This window comes from Eublepharis macularius, chromosome 1 (genome assembly GCF_028583425.1).
Source record: "Eublepharis macularius isolate TG4126 chromosome 1, MPM_Emac_v1.0, whole genome shotgun sequence".
Taxonomy (NCBI): domain Eukaryota; kingdom Metazoa; phylum Chordata; class Lepidosauria; order Squamata; family Eublepharidae; genus Eublepharis; species Eublepharis macularius.
Window position 1 is genome coordinate 82,999,064 of NC_072790.1, and position 21,608 is coordinate 83,020,671.

The window sequence follows — 21,608 nt, forward strand, 5'->3', positions numbered from 1 at the left end:
AATTTTTAAAACCCTAGATTTGAATGCTAAAACAAGAAAGTACACTAAGGTTTTTATTTAATGGACCAAAGACATGTAGAGTGCCTAATGCAGTCTAGATGTATGCAATACTGTTCTCTACTGCAACACAGTAACCAGCTAGATGTTTTAAAATCTTAAAATGTGACAAATAACTGATAAATATTGCTGACCCAGTACTCTCACTGCTGCTTTTTCTGTGTTCTTTAGGATGGAAACACAGCTCTTCATGAAGCCTCTTGGCATGGATTCAGTCAGTCTGCCAAACTGCTTGTTAAAGCTGGAGCGAATGTTCTGGCCAGAAACAAGGTAAGATGAATGTAGAAAGAAGCTCTTTAGGTTCAGCTGCTAAAAAAAGAATAAATTTTTAAAATAGTTATTTCTCATCAGTAGTTTCCAGCACTGACATTTCCATGTGAGTGGTAGTGAAGTTCTGGGCAGGATCTTTTTTCCTTTTAGTTAACTGTGCCTAGATTATTCCATCATGAGGAAATTTCCATATGGGAATTTTTGTGTTTTGACAGCTGACACAGGAAGAACTCGGTAACACTGAATGTTGCATTAATTATGGCTCAAAAGCACTAGGAGTTCCTTTAGCATCCTGATTAGTATGGAAGAGATTCATTGTAGCTGGTGTCAGAAAACCAATCAGGTTAATAAGAAAAAATGGTAATAAAAATCCATTTTATTAGAACTAAGAAAACCAAATGAATAGACAGAGGAAATGTTTCACCCTTCAAAAACAAGATTTTGTTAAAAAAATCATTTTAGGAAACTTAAAATGTTTTTTAGTCTGTGTTCTGTATTTTACTATGAAGAAACTTCTAAAAGGAGAATTAGAAAGTGGGGGAAACAAGGGTATGGCTTGGATCCAATAATCTGTCCATGAAAGGAGAGTCAATGTTCACTATGCTCTTCTCCCTCAGTGGTCCCTTCTGACCCTCATAAAGATCATTTCTCTGGTCACAGGAACCGTGTGGAGGTGGAGAAACAGTTATGGGGATTGGGGGGGGGGGCTTCTGTTAGAGGGAGAAGAGGACGAAATTGCTCGCTTCTCCCTTCTTCAAGTGCAGAGGAAAAAGGAGGGGGCAATTTTGCCTACTTTTACGTCCTCTGTAGCCACCTCAACCACATGGTTGTTTGTCCACATGGATCTTAACATCCAATGAATTATCTTTCTGAGGGCTGAAATGGACTTCTGAGGGGAACAAAAATTCACATCACACCTTCTGCAGGCAGATCACGGATTTCAAGCCATTTTGTCTCCCCCCCAAATGTAAGATCCTTCTCTGTTGAAAAGAAATAAATTCAAATTACATTGCATTAAAATGCAAACATATGAAACAACTTGTATTTTTAAAACAACGGTATCATTAAATTCTGATCTCATGCTGTTTCTGTTGTTTCTCATTACTGGGTTTTGAATAAAATTTACACTTCCCATAGGAAATAATGGATTCTGGTATGAGGGCCAGCTATCTCATTAGGTTGTACTCAAATATTTGGTCAGACTTTGTGAACTAGCATGCAGAAAAAATGAACATATGGGATTGTAAATGGGATTGCAAAAGGAATGGTATATGTTGTATAATTTGGAAGAAAGCATCTGCCTTTATCTGTTTCTTTGAAGCCACAATTCTGTTTCTGCCAGTGTTCATTTTATATTTCAGATTCATTTCCCCATAGATATTATAGGACATATATAATGTACAGAATCGCAGAAAGAATGTAATGCTGTTTGGGCCCTTTGTTCATTCTGTCTCCTTCCTAAACATGTGTGTTTTCCTGTTTCTTTCCTCAGGCAGGTAACACGCCATTGCACTTGGCTTGCCAAAACAGTCATTCACAAAGTGTTCGAGTTTTGCTTCTTGGAGGTTCTCGGGCAGATATCAAAAACAATGTGAGTGATGTAAAACTAACAAAAAATCAAATACAGTGTCTGGATTGATGACAATAATGTTAAATGGGCTAGAGTTCTGCATAGGTAAAGCTAGCAGCATTTACCAGAAATAACCAAATTACTGAAGGTTAATTTGAAGGAAGTTTGTCTTTATTTTCTGAGTAGCAGCTATCATATTCAGAGAAGATAAATTTCCTTATTGTGTAGAATATATAAACCTCTTTCCCCCATATCAGGAAGAGCCCCGTGGCACAGAGTGGTAAGCTGCAGTACTGCAGTCCAAGCTCTGCTCACACGACCTGAGTTTGATCCCGGCGGAAGCCAGGTTCAGGTAGCCTGCTCAAGGCTAATTCAGCCTTCCATTCTTCTGATGTCGGTAAAATGAGTACCCAGTTTCCTGGGGGTAAAGTGTAGATGACTGGGGAAGGCAATGGCAAACTGCCCTGTAAAAATGTCATGATGCGACGTCCCCTCATGGATCAGTAATGACTCGGTGCTTGCACAGGGGACTAACTTTACCTTTTTTACCTTCTCCCATATAATATAAAAAACATGAAAACTATTTTTTTTAAAAAGAGATCTACAATCAAATGCAAAGGTAGAAAGGTATAAACATAGTGACTGCTGTGCTAGATTGTGGCCTGTGTTTTCATATATTTAAATGTATTAGATACTTTTGCAAAAGATTAACAACTTAACAAAATGGAATTGTGTTAAGCCAATACATTATAACACTAATTTTGAATTATCCAAAAATCAGAAGCAATGTAATAACAAAAATACTGATCTCAAAAGTACCTCATTCCTAAATCTGAGTGAATGAAGGCTTTGTCTAAGCTATGTTATAATCAGCAGTGTGGTTTTGGGCCCATCATTTGGTTATGCCAGTAGTGTTAGCACCATGGTGCCTCATGAAATGAATGGATCCACATCAACAGAAGTTGAACCAATGGTTAAGCCTTTACATATTTTGCTTTGTTTATTCTGTTGAATAAGTATAGGAAGAAATTAAAGAACTGTTCAACTGCTATAAAAAGAAATAATTAGAGCTTGTTAAAGGTTTAAAGTGCACTGTAACATTAACGGAATCAGGGCCACAGACACAAAACTGCCAACTCTAAAGTTGTCCTAGTGAACCAGCAAAACTACTGTTAAGCAAAGGATTTAAAGATTGCAGCCTAAAATGTCTTGGATACATAAGCAAAATAGTATTGCAGAATCAATATATCAAACCCCTCTAGCCTATAATATCTTTGATGTGTTGTTAAAAAATCAAACAGAAGCTGTGCAAATAAACTGATCAGATTAACTGAGAAAGGGTGGGAAATCAGTAATGCTGTTTATGATTCAAGCTGTAAAAATAAAATGTGTCATTAGTAAAGAGTCCAGTAGCACCTTTAAGACTAACCAACTTATTATAGCATAAGCTTTTGAGAGCCATAGCTCTCTTCATCAGATGCATCTGACGAAGAGAGCTGTGGCTCTCGAAAGCTTATGCTACAATAAAGTTGGTTAATCTTAAAGGTGCTACTGGACTCTTTGCTATTTTGCTACTGCAGACTAACACGGCTAACTCCTCTGGATCTATGTGTCATTAGTGCAATCCATGCAGAGATACTCCAGTCCAAGCCCAATTGCATTGTTAATGTATTTACCATATCTTAGTTGACACAGCAAAAAACGTTCTTATTTTGATTGCATTCCCCCTCCCCTTTTTTTAGGCAGGAGACACCTGTTTGCATGTTGCAGCGCGTTATAATCACTTACCCATCATTAGGGTGCTCCTCAGTGCTTTCTGTTCGGTCCATGAAAAAAATCAGGTCAGTGCATGAACTTCATTGTCCATTATGCCCCTTTTCCATAAGGCTTCCTAGTACAAGCTATTTCCTATATTTGGAATAAAGGATGGGGCCACTGCACTCTTATCCATGTAGAAGGCTGTCAACCTTATCACAATATTGTTGTATTGTAGTTATTGCTCCCGTGTCAAGATGGCCTTACAGAAAAGCTGTATCTTCAGTTTGTCATCTCAGAGTGCATCATCACATTTTCATTGCTTACTTTTAGACTTTTTAGGAAAATGTTCAATCTGCAAAAGTGAAAGCTGCCCCATTGATTAAAAACTGAATTAGAAGTTAAAAATACATATGTTTTAAACATCCAGTTTTGCTCTAAAACAAAGCACCAAATAATCAGGTATCTTTCCTGCTCTGTATACTTGCTTATGACACGTATCGACATTGCAGCGATGTGAAACCATTAGTAATGGCTCAGTGCCAAAACTTGTGATACCAGTAAATTAAGCCTTTTGATGCCTCATATTGGTGTATTTATTCCAGTGCCGCAGAGCAATGCTGTGCTGCTGTTTTAGGAAAGTTGTGACATTCCATAGTGCAGATAAGGTGTAACATGCAATTTAGAGGCAGAATTCCTTTCCTGACCTACCCTCAGATTTAAGTGGATGCTCGTGTGTGAATCTGGGGAGTTAGTACTTTTAAACTGTTTGCTTTCCCTGGAGTCGATATATAAAACATAAACTTGATGTGAGAGGCACAATACAAAATTACTGGGTTTAAAGAAACTTTGTGATGATAAACATTTGCACAGTAATTAAATGCTTGTTCTGCTGCCATTGATGCAATATTATATTTCACTAAATACAACATGGAAGACTTGACAAATGGCTGATATGTTCGTAACCATCATGATGTTCAAAACAAAATGTTTCAAAAAATCCAGTTTAGGTTGCTCTTGATAATCTCTTTCTTTCAAGCAGCTCTTATTGAAGCACATTTGTTATGAACCCAACGGATTTGGATTGCTATGTATCAACATTCCTAGTGGCTAAGTGGTTGGGTTGCAAATCAGCATTCTGCAGGTTCGAATCCCACTACTGCCATGAGCTCAGTAGGTGGCCTTGCATAAGCCACTCCTTTCAGCCTCAGCTTCCCAGCTGTATTGTGGAGATAATAATAACACTGACTTTGTTCTCCACTCGAGTAGAGCACTAATCTGCCTAGAACAGCAGTATGTAAGCACAATTAATTATTACTGAGCTAGATTTTTGTTGACTGTACAAAAAAGTAGCTGTTGCTTCCACTGTATCTATTCTTAATAATTTATTCCCACTGATTCCTACTGCTTGATAGTTAGGAAAGTTATATAGTGAGTCTTGCAGATTGATTTTTGATGGATATAATGTCATTCTGATAGCACAGTAAATTATCCTGATCCCAATTTTCTTTTCAGTACTTGAAAAAAATAATGCAGCTGGATACAGAAGATCGTATTTATGCAAGCTAGTTGAGGATTTAAGAATGGAGGAGTGTGTCCCCCTGGAATCCAAGACAGCATCAGCATTTAGATATACATTCAGATGTTCATCCAACTGAAAGCTAAAGACAGTGTCCACATTCAGATGCATGTTTTGATGCATTTCCCATTTATACTAGTTTTTCCTAAAAGCAATGATTTCCTTGGGACCTTTGGGTGGAAAGGCAGAAAACACCACAGAAATAAACCGTTAAGCTCCGCACAGAACTACTGATACTATAAAAACAAACACACTGGGGAAAACCTGCCTGCCCGAATGTGTCCCAAATCTGGAAATATGAATTGTGCATCTATGTTTCCATTTGCGTGACACAGAATGTGCTGGATGTGAAAGTCTTAAAGTGCATCTTGGTTTTGTGATTTACAGGCTGGTGACACAGCGCTTCATGTAGCTGCTGCATTGAATCATAAAAAGGTGGTCAAACTCTTGTTGGAAGCAGGTGCTGATGGGACAATAGTTAACAATGTAAGCACATAACAATTTCTAGTTGTTTTTAATTAAATGATGGTTGAAACAATTGAAATATTACTTTGACCAAATAGAAGCATCTAAGACTTTATTTGTATATATAACAAATGCTCAAAAGCAAAAGTCTTAAATGCATAGTAACTTTTAAAATGTCTTTTGAAGGGCATCATGCAGTCTTCCTTGTTACAGGCTGGTCAGACCCCGCTAGAAGTTGCCAGAGAACACAACAACCCTGAGGTTGCCCTTCTGCTCACCAAGGCTCCACAGGTACATCATGAATATATAGTTCATTAATATTTGACTTAGAGCTTTTATTTAACAGAAATACCCTATATTTAAGTTTCTCTCACATACATGAAATTGTTTATGTGTTCTAGGTATTGTTCATGATAGGCTTGTTGATAACTCAGTCTAATGTGCGGAGATTGCAACTTCCTTCTTTGGAGGCAGTTGCACTCTGTAAATATTAGAGTGAGTATTCCCTTTTGGGAGGGAAGGTTTTACTGAAGAACCCAGCCTGCATTCATTTGTGTTTTCAATAGTTTTGGGTGCAAACTGGTTTGAGCATTCCATTAGGCACAGCTTTTTTTTCTGCTGGAATGCTCCGGAATGGTGTTCTGGCAGTTCTCAAAACTGCCCCCCCCCGCTGCTGGCCATTTCGTGCCTGAAATGGGCCTGAAATGGCCAGGATCGGGCCTGAAGCAGCCAGGATTGGGCCTCTGCCAAGCGAGGGAAGACTCCCCTGCCCGACAGCAGCCTGATCCTGGCCATTTCGGGCCCAAAATGGCCCAAACAGGCCCAAAACGTCCAGGATCGGACCCGAAATGGCCAGGATCAGGCCCCAAATGGCCAGAATCAGGCTGCTGCCGGGTGAGGGGCCCATTTCAGTCCCATTTTTGCCCAATTGCCAAAATGGGCCCAAAATGGCCAGGATCAGGCCACTGCTGGGGGGAACACTCCCCTGCCCAGCAGCGGCCCAATCCTGGCCGGATTGGGCCAAAATGGGGCTGAAATGGGCCCAAAACAGCCAGGATTGGGCCCAAATCAGCCTGGGGCAGGGAGGCAAGCAGGGGTTGACCATGCCCTGCACGATGATGTCACTTCCCGGAAGTGATGTCATTGCATGTTCCTGGGAGTGTACGCACCCATATGGTACCACTGAGTTCCACCACCTCTTTTCTCAGAAAAAAAAGGTAGAATTTTACCTCAGAAAAAAGGTAGGTAGAATTTTGCCTTTCTGATGGTGCCCACTATGAGCAAACTGATACATTATAACTTCCCTTTCTGTAACAGGACTGGGACTGACTAGACCATAATGATGGAAATGTTGCCTTATGCAGGTTTCACGCTTTAATCGTGGAAGGAGCCTGAGGAAGAAGAGGGAAAGACTCAAAGCAGAAAGGCGAGCTCAGTCCGTACCAAGAGATGAAGTGGTTCAGAGCAAGGTACAGACCCGTTTTACCCAGCTTCATATACTTAAAAGGCAAAGAATGTAGCTTGATTTCAGAAAACCCCTTTTGAAACTTTTTGAATCTGCTGTGGGAAATTCACTTTTTGAGTCACTGTGCAGTAACTTGGATGAAAATATTAGTGCTGGAGAATATTGCTGTTGGCCATGCCCTGAGCACAAGAAGCTATCCAAGAACAGAGTTCTGAATCTTGATCACCTTGGATTTTGTGTGTTTTATATTGAAACAGGGCAGTGTCTCAGCTGCAGATGACACTCACAGCAGTGACCAGGGCCCTCAAGGGATATGTGACTTGAAAGATGAAGCTCAACTGCCATTGTCAGAGCTCAAAGTGAAGAAGAATAAAAATAAGAAACCAAGAGAAAAGGTAACAGTAGATATAAAGTGACAGAGCACACATTCTTGACACGAGCCACTTTCTTCTTCTTCCATCAAGGGCAGATTTGTCACATTTGCCTGCTGTTGTTGGCCCCTGTAAGAGACATGGAGTCCTAGTAAGCATTAATGGATATCAGTTCACAGGAAAGGCTAAATCCAGGGTCAATTGGCCTTGGCTTACAAGACCCATCGGTCTCGTAACTGCTTTAACCCAGGTTTAGGTCACAGTTTATTACATTCCATTTCAAATCACCATTCCAAGAATTTTTTGGGGTAGTAATGAGTTGCACAGTAGAAATAAAATCCAGAATGTTAACTTAATTTGATGTAAATTTGATGAATGAATATATGTCTAGTTGTGAAGGATGTGGACTGTTCTCATAGACGTAAAAAACATAATTAGATCTTGTTATGGACTACCAACACTTTAAGCATTTTATATGCTAATGAATTGCTGTACGTATTTTATCAGGCTTCTGCACACTCAGATCCCACATCACCAGCTGATCAGCAGATGCCTCCTGGCCAACAGCAGAACTTGCCCAAACGCAAAAGTAAACACCGTTGTGCATCGCCTCCACCTCCCCATGAATTCAGAGCCTACCAATTGTATACACTTTACCGTGGAAAAAATGGGAAGATCATGCAGGTAACTGATCCGGTTGGAGCAACAGGAGTATCTTTGGGAGAAATAGAGCTGGAAAGGATTTTCAGCACAGTCAAGAGAGTGATAGATAACTTTTTCTTTGAAGAAGTGATGCATTCATTATATGGGCTTGTGCCATTATGGTTAAACATTTCAAGATTTCTGAATTATTTTTCTGGTTGCAGTTCAGTGGGTACAATAATTATTAAAAATTGCTATTATTGTTGGCAGCTATAGAAAAATTAAGAGTCCAATTAAAATTAGCAAAAAAGAGTACATGTAAAACCAGATTATTTTCTCAAGATTCTAATTTATTTCACGTGTGAATGATAATTCTGATGTCCCTAAGCAGTCTACTCAACTCAGATAATTTTGGTTGGATTTAATTTTATAAAAATCTTATGTTTTATATTCTTTATAATGGTTATTGTTATATTTATATTGTTATATAAATAACAACATGTTCTTATATTCTCTTTCTTTATATTCAAAAATTGTAATCTTATTTCTGGTTGGGGGCGTTCCTGATGTTTATGTTTTGTAATTGTGGAGAAATCAATGGAATCTTTTTGAGGGAAATTTCTAGCATTCACCTTGGAACATATATTTCTAATAGGAAGCTGTGTTTTTGCAAGATAAAGAAAGCCTTTGTTTGAAAGAGGTTATATTCCCAATGAGAGTAATGAATATTATTAGTACTTTTGATTTAGTTTTCTGTTTAACCTAAGACTCTTGAGTTTTGGTGGTGGTACTCCTTTAATAAGATTTTACAGAGCACAGGGCATAACTGTGAATCCTTTAACCTGCCCTGTCATAAATGTGAAGTGGTCACGCCTAAAATGTAAACTCAGAGCAGCACACATATTTTTGAAAAATTGGCTGCAGTCCTGACTCTTCAAAGCACTTAACATTTTTATAAATCTCTGATTAATAGAAATGCAAAGAATGGGTTCTAAGCTAGGTTAACCTATTTATTTTCAGGTCCTACTGACGTTTGTATACAGACGGTCCACCTATCTGTTGTCATCATCTTGATAATTTTCTTCCTGTATTTCCAGGTGATTGTTGAAGGGAACAATAGTGAGAATGTTTGCTATGGCTGCCTTTGTTGTATTCTTAGCTAGCTGAAGTTGTGAAGATACATTTTGCTGGCACAGAGGGATGGGTCGTCACAGTTGTTCATTTCTTCACAGGCCCCAATAAATGGATGTCGTTGTGAGCCACTGATAAATAAAGTAGAGAATCAGCTTGCAGCAGCTGTGGAAGAAATAAAAGCTGAGTTTGTGACTGTACAGGATAAGATGAATAGCAAACTAGGACAGATGGAAAACAAAACTCAGCATCAGGTAAAGCAGCATCCCGGAGACAAGGTATTCCTGTAAATGTTGGGAAATCTCACTTGCAGGATGAGGGCTGGTCTGCTTGTTGTAACTCTTATGTGGAAGCTGCATGAAGCATCTGTAGACATTCTAAGTGCTTGATTGGGAATAGGATTGTGGTGGCAAGTCCTGTCTAATGCCATCTTCATTGGACATATTGAGAGAGCCTAGGCATGTAGAAGCATAGCCAAGTAGGTCTGCCTCTCCTTGATTAGGAACCCACAGAATTCCAGTGAATTCATGTAGTGATGGGGGCTAGATTGCCCCCATGATCCTGATGATTGCCCCACATGTTCATTCTACCTCCTTAGAATGTGTGAAAAGGGCTGCATTCACCATGCGATTGTTCCATGGATTGCTCCCAATGCTCCCAATCTAGGTGCTGTTAGCAGACTTTCTTGACAGATGGTTGTAGTATGGAAACTTTTCACAATACAGTAGTCAAATATGGAAGCCATTCTTCCATGCCAGCCTCCCTGTGGTGAACATAATGCATATTGTGGACCTTATGTCACTTCTCTAGTTTACATCTTAAATCTGTCAAGTTTGGTGTAGTGGTTAAGAGTGTCAGGGGTCTGGGGCACATCCCCCCGACTTACCGGGAGGAGGGGATGGGAGCCATCCAAGAGACAGCTGCCCAGTCACCCCAGCAGGAACCCATGGCCAGAACCTACCTGCACAGGAGGGAGGGAAAATAACTCCCAAGCCTCAGAGGATTAGAAGGGGCAGGTGGAGGCTAGCTAGTCCCACCCTCCAGTGGGAGTCCAGGGTGCCAGGCAGGGAGAGGGAGGGCAAAGGCAGTGGGGACAGGCAACCAGCAGCCGGGCAAACTGAAGCCTGACCAGCCAGGGAGGAGAAGCAGCCTCAGCAACTCAGTGGGGACAGACAACCAGCAGCCGGGCAAACTGAAGCCTTACCAGTCAGGGAGGAGAAACAGCCTCAGCAACTCAGAGCCACGCCCCAGCCTGCAGTCCAGCTTGAAAGCAATAACCTAGCCCAGGGGATGCCAGGAGCAAAACAACACCAGGTGGAGCTGCCTGAGGCAATCTGGGGGAGAAGATGGGCAGCCAGCCAAGGAGGCTCAGCTGGACCTGCCTTCAGCCGTCAGCCCAGCCAAAGAGGCTGGATAGCCAGCCAACAAGGCACAGGTGGCCCGGCCCATGCTTCCAGCCAAACAAGCGCAGGTGCAGCTGCCTAGGCCAGCTAGGGCCATGGTTAGAAGGCAGCAGGAGGGCATGGTTGGCAGGTGGAGCATGGCAAGGCTGAGGGGATAAAAGGGAAGCCCTCCCACAGGGTGTGGTGGGTTGAGTAGGAGTGAGAGTGAGAGTGAGAGTGAGAGTGAGAGTGAGAGTGAGAGTGAGAGTGAGAGTGAGAGTGAGAGTGAGAGTGAGAGTGAGAGTGAGAGCGAGAGCGAGAGCGAGAGCGAGAGCGAGAGCGAGAGCGAGAGCGAGAGCGAGAGCGAGAGTGAGAGAAGAGGCAGGTGGACGGAGGAGATCAAGGGGGAGGACTGGATCAGGTTGAGCAGGCCTGAGTGGACTGAGAGGGAGTCTGGGTGATGTATACTGCCCCTCCTTCCACAGAGCAGGGTCCTGCAGTATCCCTAACACCCCTTTGATGTCAGGGCCAGGCATGCCGGTGCTCCGCCCAGCAGTGGCCGCAGCAAGCCCTTGACAAAGAACGGCAGGACTCTAATCTGGAGAACTGGGTTTGAGCCCCCACTGCTCAGTTTGAAGCCAGCTGGGTGATCTTGGGTCAGTCACAGCTCTCTCAGAGCTCTCTCAGCCCCACCCACCTCACAGGGTGATTGTCATGAGGATAATAATAACACACTTTGAAAACCGCTCTGAGTGGGTGTTAAGTTGTCCTGAAGGGCAGTATATAAATCAAATATTATTGTTGCAATGTAGGCCTTGGAAAAAAAAATAATGATGCCTTTCAAAGCACAGAAGTCTTCTTTGACCCCTGAAAATAAATTGATAAAATCTTTTTCACTGTTTTACACACTAGCTGTATGCCAGTTGGGAAATGAAATAATTGCAGTACATGAAATTTTTAGAATGGACTTTTTCCCATCACAATTGTGATATTTAAGGAGTATCTTTATAGATTTATGCCTGTTTAGATCAATTAATTCCCTTAGTGAAATAAATTGAAATAAAAGGCCTGGGAGCCAGGAAGAGAGATTTATAAAGTCATGAGATGTGATGAATCGATTTATGCGCTGATGTCATTTCTGGTGAACCCTTCTTTTCTATCACAGCTCCGTGTCTTAGACAAATTGATGGCAGAGAGACTGTCAGCAGAAAGAACAGAGTGCCTTCACCGCCTTCAGCAGCATGCTGAGTTGGAAAAAAATGAAGGGGAAAAACGGCAGGTAGGCGAAAAAATAAATATTTCACATAGTAAAGGATATCTCGAGTGATCTTGTGGCACCCTAAATACAAACCAATTTTCTTGTAAAAGGCTTTTGTAAGATGGGGTCCAGTATGTCAGATATATGAAGTCTTGGCCTCATATACATATATATATGCATGCAGGTTGTAGAACCAAAAGGTGCTGCTTTATGATATTTCTGTGCAAAACCTCAGTTCTCTACAAGGTACGCATAGTGACCGTTAATGACAGTGGTAACGGGTGATGATGCAGTCTTCCTGCCTTTTGCTGTGGTGGTAATTTCAAGTTCATTTCCGTCAGACACTGGCTATGACAGAAGAAAGGAATGAAGAGGAATAACACTACCATCAGCAAAAGCAGAGGAATGGACTAGCTTTCATCATGGTAGCCGTAACAAAATTGAGAACATGGGGTTTAACAAAAGCAGCACATAATTTTGACAGGTCTAAAGCGCAGGCTGCCTATTAAGGGTTTTTTCCCTCTCCTTATGCCTGTTAGCCACTATTGTTTGTAGAGATAAAAGAGCAGTCCAGGGGGATTTCACTCGTCACCTGAGGTTTTAACAGAGGAAACTGATGGAGTAATATTTACTGTTCCTCATAAATCTATACCCCCAAACTTCCCAAGGTAGCTTTTTTTGTACTTCATTTTGAGGTCAGTGCTTGAATGAACCAATTTCCATAATTACTTTGGCACAAGCTTTCCTAGATCTTTTAGTCCATAGAGTTGTGTGGCCTGATGTGCTTCTCCAAGAGTGATTTCTGCGCTGCTGTGCATGCACCAAGGTGGAAATATCGAGTGTTTCTAAGCAAAGGAAAGAAGAGGGTTTCCAAGGAATATACATTGCCTGCCAAATGCAGAATGTACTTCCTGAACTTCCTGCCTGCCAAATGCAGAATGTACTTCCTGAACAGAACTAATTTTTCTTCCAGGCCGCTTTACCTTGATATTATAGAAGATAAGTGAACCACTTTCTTGAGCCAAAAGGGGGGCATAATCCAGCAATTTTTCATGTGGGAAAAACACTTTCAAAATGATGATTCAGTGTTTGTAGTCAGAGGGTTTTTTTTAGTTTCAGTACCAGAAATGGTATTTTTGCCTTTGGTTACAGCTTTACCTGACTTCCACTGCTCATCTAGTCTTCACACAGTGTTTGCATAGATTAATCCATTGTCTTCCTTTGGACAGCTATGGATGTGAAAGATGTCTGCTGAGCAGACCCAGAAAAACGTGGAATGAGCTGATCACTACTCAAATATCGCTTACTCATGTGCAGATATATCTGTTTCAGGAGTCCGTTTTCCTGCTGAAGATAAGAGAGTTTCTTTACATTAATTATTATTTTAAAAGCGGAGTCCTTAAAAAGAAAGCCGTAAAGTGATCCAGAGAATTCCAAGTTATCCACAATAATTCTATCTCCTCTCTGAATATGGGTGAACCAGTGCCGCTAATGTAATGCTGGTCTTAATCAATGAATGCATAATCGATAATAAAGGATCCGCTTTACTTAAAAGCTGTCTCATTTGATTCATTTACATTAAAAAGGTTTTTCAGCTGGTTGATCATTAACCACTGATTACTCAACAAAAATTTGAGATATTCATTCTTCCCGCTTAAAAATAGGGTTTGTCTGTCTCATTGCTACTAGAGCTCTGTTTCCAAATTGCTGTCCAGCATACTTTGCTGTTTGCAGTCTGTAAAGGAGCATCTCTTTGCATCATAATTCCTCATTTAAGATTTTCAGTTCCAAAGGCCAATTCCCATGTGGGTAGCCGTCAGGTAAATCAGAATTTAACACATTTTCTATCACAGGGTGGTAAGTTCTAAAATGTTAGTTTCTTTCAGTCTTGAGGGGGACCTGTACTATAACATTTCAAAGACGCTTTCTGGTAAGAACGATGGCTTGAGACCTAAAAACCAAACCTCGTAGGATGAATGGACAGATGTTCAAAATGAAAACAAAATCCCAGTTAACGTAGCAGCTACGTAACAGCAGACAATTTTCATGGACAGAATAGAGCAGTAATAGAATTGCAGCAGTGCCACACCTCTCTTTGTTTGGTCCAATAAGCACTAATGGTTTGATTTGAAGACTTGCTTTGCCAGCACTTACAGACTGATTGCTGAATCTACAGTGGCACAAGAACATGGTCACAAATCACAGTGTTTCTGCAGTGCTGCAGGCTGATAGCCAGCGTAAATGTTTGGCTGAATTGTGCAAAGGTGGAATTATCTTAGTGGCTTTTTTATATTATAAGTGAAATGTGCATTAAATTAAGGCTGTAATTCTGAGCAACTGTACTAGGATGCAAGTCCTACTGAACTGGGTGAGATGTACTTCCAAAAAAAAATGTTTAGATGGTGCTGCGAACACACACACATTGAGCATCTGGGCATTGAGAGAGATGGCCATTGTAGCACCTTGACATGCCTGTGGGTTTTTCTTGCAGGTTTCGCTGGTGGGGGAATTGAAAGCTTGGTGCATGTTAAAAATTCAGACTCTGGAGCTGAAGCTTTCTGGAGATTCTAGATCTTCAAGACCAAAATCAACACAGTCCACGTGCGAGTCTCTCACTGAGACCCTGGATACGGAAAATCTTCATAGTACTAAGGACTGTAAAACAAGCCAGACTCCACTACAGTCAGATGGTTCACACGAGCATTCTTGCATTGCTCTTCAGAATAGCCTCTCAGAAGATACTGCTGGGAGTAGAGTACAAACAACAGAACAAAGCTTTGGGAAGCAATATTTTGTAGTTCAACACTCCAACGCATCAGGTATTTTCTTGCAAGCAATTTTCTAGAATAATAGGTATGTCAGTTGTAGCAAAAAGAACACTGGGTCCTCTTGCACCTGAAAAAAAATCAGATATTGCTGTTTTCACAATGCTCCAGCACAATTCCTTAGCCCTCCCTTCACTGAAAATAAAGTTAAAGTCCATGCAAATGGAACAATGTCAAATTTTAGTGGAAGAATTTCCATTTGATAGTAAGTAATGCCTTCCTTTCCCTTTGCCATCATCTGTTCTTCCACACTGAACAGAATTGTTTTGGATTAGCGCTTCTGGCCAGCAACTAACAGAGGCAGCTCTTGGTACACATTGTCTTCAGTGACTTACTGTGTAATGTGGCATTTAAAAGAATAAGCTGTTATTAGGGAAATCTCCAGTTCAAGTCTCACTTCAGCCCAGAAATCACTGGTTGGCTTTAGGTAAGCCTCTGTTGTTCAGCATTGCTCATCTACCCACTTCCCCCAAATAATATGGAAATTATTCTGGTTTGCTTTATTTGTTTCTTATAATTTAGACATGTATTCAGATATCATTAAACAAACTGAAATTTCAAGATGGGTTGCCATGTTTGTCTGTAGCGGTAGAAAAGAGCAAGAGTCCAGTAGCACCTATAAAACTAATAAAATTGTGGTAGGGTATGAGCTTTCATGAGTCACAGCTCACTTCTGAAGAAGTTAAACTGAAATTTGTTCATGATGAGCATGAATTTGATTTGTTGTAAAGTTTGTTCACTCTCTCCTTCCTCCTGTTAATTACAGAGCACAGCTGAAGACATCTAGGTTCTCAAAAGTTTTTATTCTAACTCCAGTTTGCTATGATGTCTGTATGAGTTTGTATCTTGCCTAACAACCAGAATTCTTTATCGGAATTAAAAAGAAACAAACTGCAGTTTGTTAAAGTGCCCTATTCAGACATTTATTTATATATTTAAAATATTTGTATCCCACCTTATCTTCCTGGACTTAAAACAGTTTACAGAGCAACATCAAGTTGCAAAGACCCCAAAACAACATAGTAGACCATCAGCTGGAGGAGCCAGCAGGACTTTAATGGGGTGTGATTCTGCTAAGTGCTAGACTTCTTGTCTAAGCACTTAGCAAGATAAGCCCAAGCACAAATGCTCAAAAAGTAAAGTATTTATTTTGTAAAACAGTCTAATTGCTGTTTTAGAGCTGTCATTTCCTAAATGTCCCTGTTCCCTACATCTCTAATCCTATTGGAGCCTGCAGCTGTGAATAAATTATGGTGATATTGTCATCACAGTAACTTTGAGGGCACAAGAATCAGGATACTTGATTGTGTATTTAATGTAATGGATAAGCCAAACACACAACCAAATGTCGAAGCAGAAAGCTTAATAAAAAATTCATTTTGCAGTTAAAATATGATGTAAAACTCCTAAGGTAGAATTGAGAATTTTCCTCTGGAATTTTGAAAACAGAGATGACTTCTTCAGACGTTGCTTTTCTGTTTCACCAGGAAGAGAAATTCTGTGTGTCTGTTTTAAAAAAAAATCCCCAAGGAAGACTTTCGAAGAGCACTGGCAATTTTACATCAGACTTTTAACTAAACGGGAAATTTTATTTCCCTTTTTTCTACTTCTACTTCTTTTTTTAAAAAACTTTTTAATTTAATTTTTATACAATATAATGAAATATTGGAAGTTGCAAATTATGAATTACAAATTACAAAGAGAGAATATAAGAAGTAATGCATAGCCTAAAATTGTTTACTTAATAGAACAGTGTATAAAAAGAACTTGTAGATAACTTACATATTTGCATATACATGAAAAAACTTTAAGCCTGATTGAGAGCTGTTGTTTTCAAGATACTCAAAAAATGGAAACCATTTCTCTATAAACTTTGTAGTATTGGGGAAATAATCTGCTTGATAAATTTTATCGTTTAATTTTTCTGAAATGAAGTGGTCCCAAATTTTTGAAAACCAGTTGTCAGTTGTCGGGGTGGTTTTTTATTTCCAAAGGGCTGCTATGGTGCTTTTTGCGGCCACAAGTAAGGTAGCTATTAAATCCCTTCTTATTATAGGGACGTGGGCCGGACATTTGTCCTATTGATCTAAAAAAATGATTTCTGGTGACAGTGGTATATATCATATCTCATTATTTGTTGAATTTCTTTGAGGACTTCTTTCCAAAATGTTTCTGTATAGTGGCATTTCCACCAACAGTGGGAAAAGTTCCCGTCCTCCTCGCTTATTTCTACTTCTAATAACACCTTTTTATTTTACCTTTTTCTCCTTCTAGGATGTTGTGTGTATTCCCCCTTCTTTGTCTAGGCCATTGAATATAAACTGCTCCTGCTTAATTTCTCCCTTCCCAAACCAGTACTTCAGTTGCAAGAGCTGGTGACAGCATATCCTCAGGTGGGGCAGCTGAGGCCCAGTGGTTCTGGTGGGGTCCAACATCAACACCCTCCCTTCTGCATTTCCTTCCCCTACTTGCTCACATTGCAAGCCTACTCACACAACCCATGCTTCCAGCCAGTGGTGATGGGAGGGCTTGCGAATGACATGGTGGAGAGGAGGCATGAACAGGCTATTTATTTATTTATTTATTTTGCTTCAATTTATATTCCACCCTCCCCACACCAGCAGGCTCGGGTGGATTACATTTAATAAACATTCCAAGAAAACTTACATTTCAGAAAAATTGAAAACCACAAATGGATACAATATTTAAAATTACATAATGGATACACATAAATGACATAATGGCGGAGGGATATAAGCATGGGTGGGCAGAAAGGGGGTACATATAGGGGTTATGGTTGCAGATGGGGAGGCAGGTACTCTCTGCCCAGGCCTTTGAGCATTCTCTACCCAGGATCCCACAAAACTTGGAACTGGCCCTGTCAGTTGCCATCAAAAACCTAAAAGGTACCATTTCAACTGTCTGGCTCACTAAAATTATCATTCTCTTCTGGATGTTCCACAGTGCCCTTGGAGCAGCAGATAGCTCTGCGAAATGAGCATTGCTTCCAGGCCCGGTGCGTCCATGGAGGCGGTGCCAGCAGCTGCCTCGAGCGCTGAACTGTGAAGGAGGTGCCATGCTGGCCCCTGACAACCCCCCAACCCGGAAGCGGGCCGCATCCCTGCTCACCTCTCTGCCACTGCTGCCTGCCTTGGCTCAGCTCCTGGCGAGCCGGGCGCCCAGGCGGTGCAGCAGTGAGTGGGGAAGCTAGCAGGGAAGCGGGCCACCTCCCTGACCCTTTGCCACTGCCACCCGCCTCAGGTGAGGGGGACACTCCTGCGCGATGATGTCACAAGTGACGTCATCGCGCAGGGTCGGAGTGCACTCGCGCTTTGAGCGCATGCACGGGGCAAGGGTGCAAGTAGGTCTCTCACCTCAGGCTTCAGAAACCCTGGCACCGGCCCTGATTGCTTCCCAGTAGCTGCTGTGTACAAGTGCCCCTGAAATTACTAGAAATTTGAAAGGATGGTTAGTTACATATTACGAAAATCTACCCAACATTCTTTTTAACATAGTTAAAGGCAATTACCTGAATGGGAAGCTTTCAAGGAACAAGGTGATAACTGTTGTTAGTGTTTTTAGTGGTGAAGCTTTCATTGTATATGTCAGATTAGGGCTGTTCAAGTTAGCCCATTCTAAGATACTTGCACTGGACTTTTCATGTCAGTAAGTCCTGCTTGATTGGCCTACTCAAGACCCAGGTACCAGTCTGCTCTTTGGGAATGCTTGCTGTACTTAGTGTAAATGGGGCACTCTGGGCTGGCTCTCTCATATGTGAAAGAGATTTTTAAATAATTGATTACAGTATGGGCAGCTGAACCACCACTTTGTTCCATGACAAAGTCCTGCATCTGAGGGTGAAATAAAAGCTCAAGTTCTGATTACGTATTCACAAGTGCAAGTCTTCACTTGATGTTGCAATCTTCTAGTGATCAATTTGCATCTGTAAACCAGCCCGCTATCCTTCCTTAGTGAGAGTATCTGCTTTTTCATAGTGTTGTGCATTAAAAAAAACTCATTATTTGTACTTTCCTCCTTATTTAAAGGAACAGAGCAAGAGCCAGTTACTGCTGGTCCTACTCTTTCTGCAGGATCTCCTCCAGTTGTTAGGCCTAAGGACAAAGCAGGTTACAACAGACTGCAAGAACAGTTCCCATTGTCTGAATACTCAGGTTCCAAATTAAGGCATGCTAAAGTACAAACTGTTTCACAGGCCTTTGCTGAATGTATAAAGCCAGAGTCACAGAGTGGCTACTTTGCAGACAAAGGAACTCAAACCAAGAAATCGAGCCGAAGTGGTCAGTTGAAGCACAGGCCCCACCAGCATGCAGCAACTCAGCCTGTGCAGCAACAGCAGCCGCTTGCTGTCCCAGAAGGAAACCAGGTTAACCCTCCACTTGGAAGCACTTCTCAAGCACTGGAAATCACACAATATTTTTTTGAGGCTGTTTCATGTCAGATGGAGAAATGGTATGAAAGGAAGATTGAGGAAGCCCGGAGTCAAGCTGATCAGAAAGCCCAGCAAGATAAAGCAGCTCTTAAAGAACACATTAGAAGTCTAGAAGAGGAACTTTATAAGTTAAGGACTAAGTTGCAAAAAGAAAATTAGTCCGTACTTGTGAAAGATACAGAGGAACTTCTATTGTCACCAACAGTAATTAAGGTAATTTTTGGAAAGGGCAACCTATACCACGCTTGTTGGATCTGTGGCCTTTTTGGCTGGTGATTTTGTTCATCCAGTAATTGTTGCAAAGGAATCTAGATCTCTTTCCTAAAGTACATAGCATTTCTGTTGAGGGGAAACAGTATTCTTTTTCCTTGCTGGGAAGAAAATATTTAATCCCCATTGGCATACTAGTTGTGAGAGTAATCCTGTAGAGAATGTAATTGCATTGCCTGTCAGTGCCCATGAGATCACTGTGGTGATGAGTGACACCGACTCCTCTTCTTGCCTCCCCAATACCTGTGTCATTTGTGAAAATGTTTTATTCATTAAAAGATATTTTGAAGCTGAGCATTCTGTTGCTATTCCATTTAAACTATAGCACATCTTGTATTATTTTCAAAATAAAACACTGTGGTCAACCAAGGCTACCTCTTCTTCCTGGATAGCTGTTCACTGCCATTTCATGAATCCTCTTCTGCCCATATTCAGCTATGGGCCATGTGTGTGTATTAAAACCTCCATTCATGCACATATCCCTTAGCTTGTTGATCACGTGATTACACACACAAATGGGTGCCGTGCATCTGATTTTCCAGCCCATTAATTGTTAGAACTACCTATGCATGGCCCTGGCAAATTAGTCATAATCATGTTGACCAGCTGTTTTGTGAGAGGAAGCAGAGAAAGGGCTGGCTTTAGCTCTTTTAGCGATTCCTTCCTATGTAGAAAGATATTTCCTTTTAAAGGAGATTTCCTTTTGAAGGACATTCATATGAAAACTAGTCCTATGAATCCCTACAAGGTTAAAAGGTTGTTTGAAAACTGTGATTTGTATCTGACCGTCCGACATTCCTAGCAAATTTTAATCTTAAATTTGGCAACCAGTTTGCTACAATTTCATTTGTAAAGATGAAAAAATCTTTTAAAGTTGTAAGATAGAGACATTCCATACATTGTTGCCTTTCTTTTGAATTTCGTTTTTCATATGTAAATGTGCTTATTTGTATGTCTGAGCACACATGTGCAATAACTGTGAAGAACATAGTGCTAGGCTGCACCTGCTACTAAAATGCAAATTAGCCTGTATACAATTTTTGATGAATGGAATGGCTCTGGAGCATATAGATTGTCATTTCTACACATCTTTCCTGTGTTTGTATCATATGTACCTTTTAGCATAGTCAGTCTTAAAACTTGCATTTTTCAATGTAGTTTGTCTTGATGGACTGAGGAAGACCAACTTTAAAAAAATGGACTGCCATTTTGCCTTACCTTTGAATTTTTTTTTAAAAAAATGGCTACTGTGTTTTTAAAAGTGTGTGAATGTAGTAGCATATATTGTGTCCTGTAAGCATTTTTTAATGTCTGATGTCTCAGCTGCAAGTAATATAAGTTGTTTGAGCAAACAAACACCACCATTGTTTTTCCCCAGAGTTCCCCAAACTAGCAGGAGTGTACATAAACATATTTATATTTATCACTTGCTAGATTTGGAACTACCAGCATACATTTGGATGCGCATGAGTGAGGATGCAATCTGTTTGCACTGTGTTGCTTGACTGGCAAGTACATTCTGATGTGCACTTAACATGCACATCTCCATCCATGTCCTTACATATTCCTAGCTAGATTGGGCCCCAAAGGTATTGTCATTCACAAGTAGAGCCCTCGGCATAGATCTCACATGGCACCCACTGGTATAAACCTCTTGAATTAAAGCCTTAAAAAAGGAGCAAATATATATATGAAACTACATAGAAGGTCTTTATGAACAAAATCTTATGTTTCATAATCCAACTAGTCTAAATTTTTTATTCACTTAGAAACTGGTCTTTAGCTCCCATGATTTATAACAACCTTTCAGAAAAATAGATTTATTTAAATCCTGTAAGGAATTCCAGAAATATGTTGATGGTGCTATATGTACCAAAAACAATAGCTTGGATTTGTTGAGTAACCCAACTGAAAAATTCTTTAATAGTTTTTATCGATTTGTATTTTGTACATTCTAATAGTACCTGATCATATTATTGTTCCTTTTTTGTATACAGAAAGTGTGCTAAAAAGGTAAACATATGCATACACGCACACATGAAGTAATCAGAAGTGTGTGTACAGCGATACTTGTACAATTGTGCTCTTTACAGATGACAGTGCAGTCAGCTGTGACAA

At 40.6% G+C, this 21,608-nt stretch overlaps 1 protein-coding gene across 3 annotated transcripts in view; it reads left to right on the forward strand.

Moving 5' to 3' along the window:
* Nucleotides 1–20,644, forward strand: part of ANKRD6 (ankyrin repeat domain 6) — a 130,479-nt gene extending 109,835 nt beyond the window's left edge. For 2 of the 3 annotated variants that reach the window (XM_054995700.1, XM_054995698.1), the window contains 12 exons: nt 229–327; nt 1,820–1,918; nt 3,640–3,738; nt 5,619–5,717; nt 5,910–5,987; nt 7,061–7,165; nt 7,419–7,556; nt 8,040–8,216; nt 9,407–9,559; nt 11,853–11,966; nt 14,437–14,764; nt 18,817–20,644. In XM_054995700.1, the coding sequence (XP_054851675.1) occupies nt 229–327; nt 1,820–1,918; nt 3,640–3,738; nt 5,619–5,717; nt 5,910–5,987; nt 7,061–7,165; nt 7,419–7,556; nt 8,040–8,216; nt 9,407–9,559; nt 11,853–11,966; nt 14,437–14,764; nt 18,817–19,379 (2,052 nt within the window). In that variant the 3' untranslated portion in view covers nt 19,380–20,644. Of the gene's footprint in view, nt 1–228; nt 328–1,819; nt 1,919–3,639; nt 3,739–5,618; nt 5,718–5,882; nt 5,988–7,060; nt 7,166–7,418; nt 7,557–8,039; nt 8,217–9,406; nt 9,560–11,852; nt 11,967–14,436; nt 14,765–18,816 lie in introns of all 3 variants that reach the window. The other variant, XM_054995699.1, reaches the window with a different exon arrangement.
* The last annotated feature ends 964 nt before the right edge of the window (nt 20,645–21,608 follow it).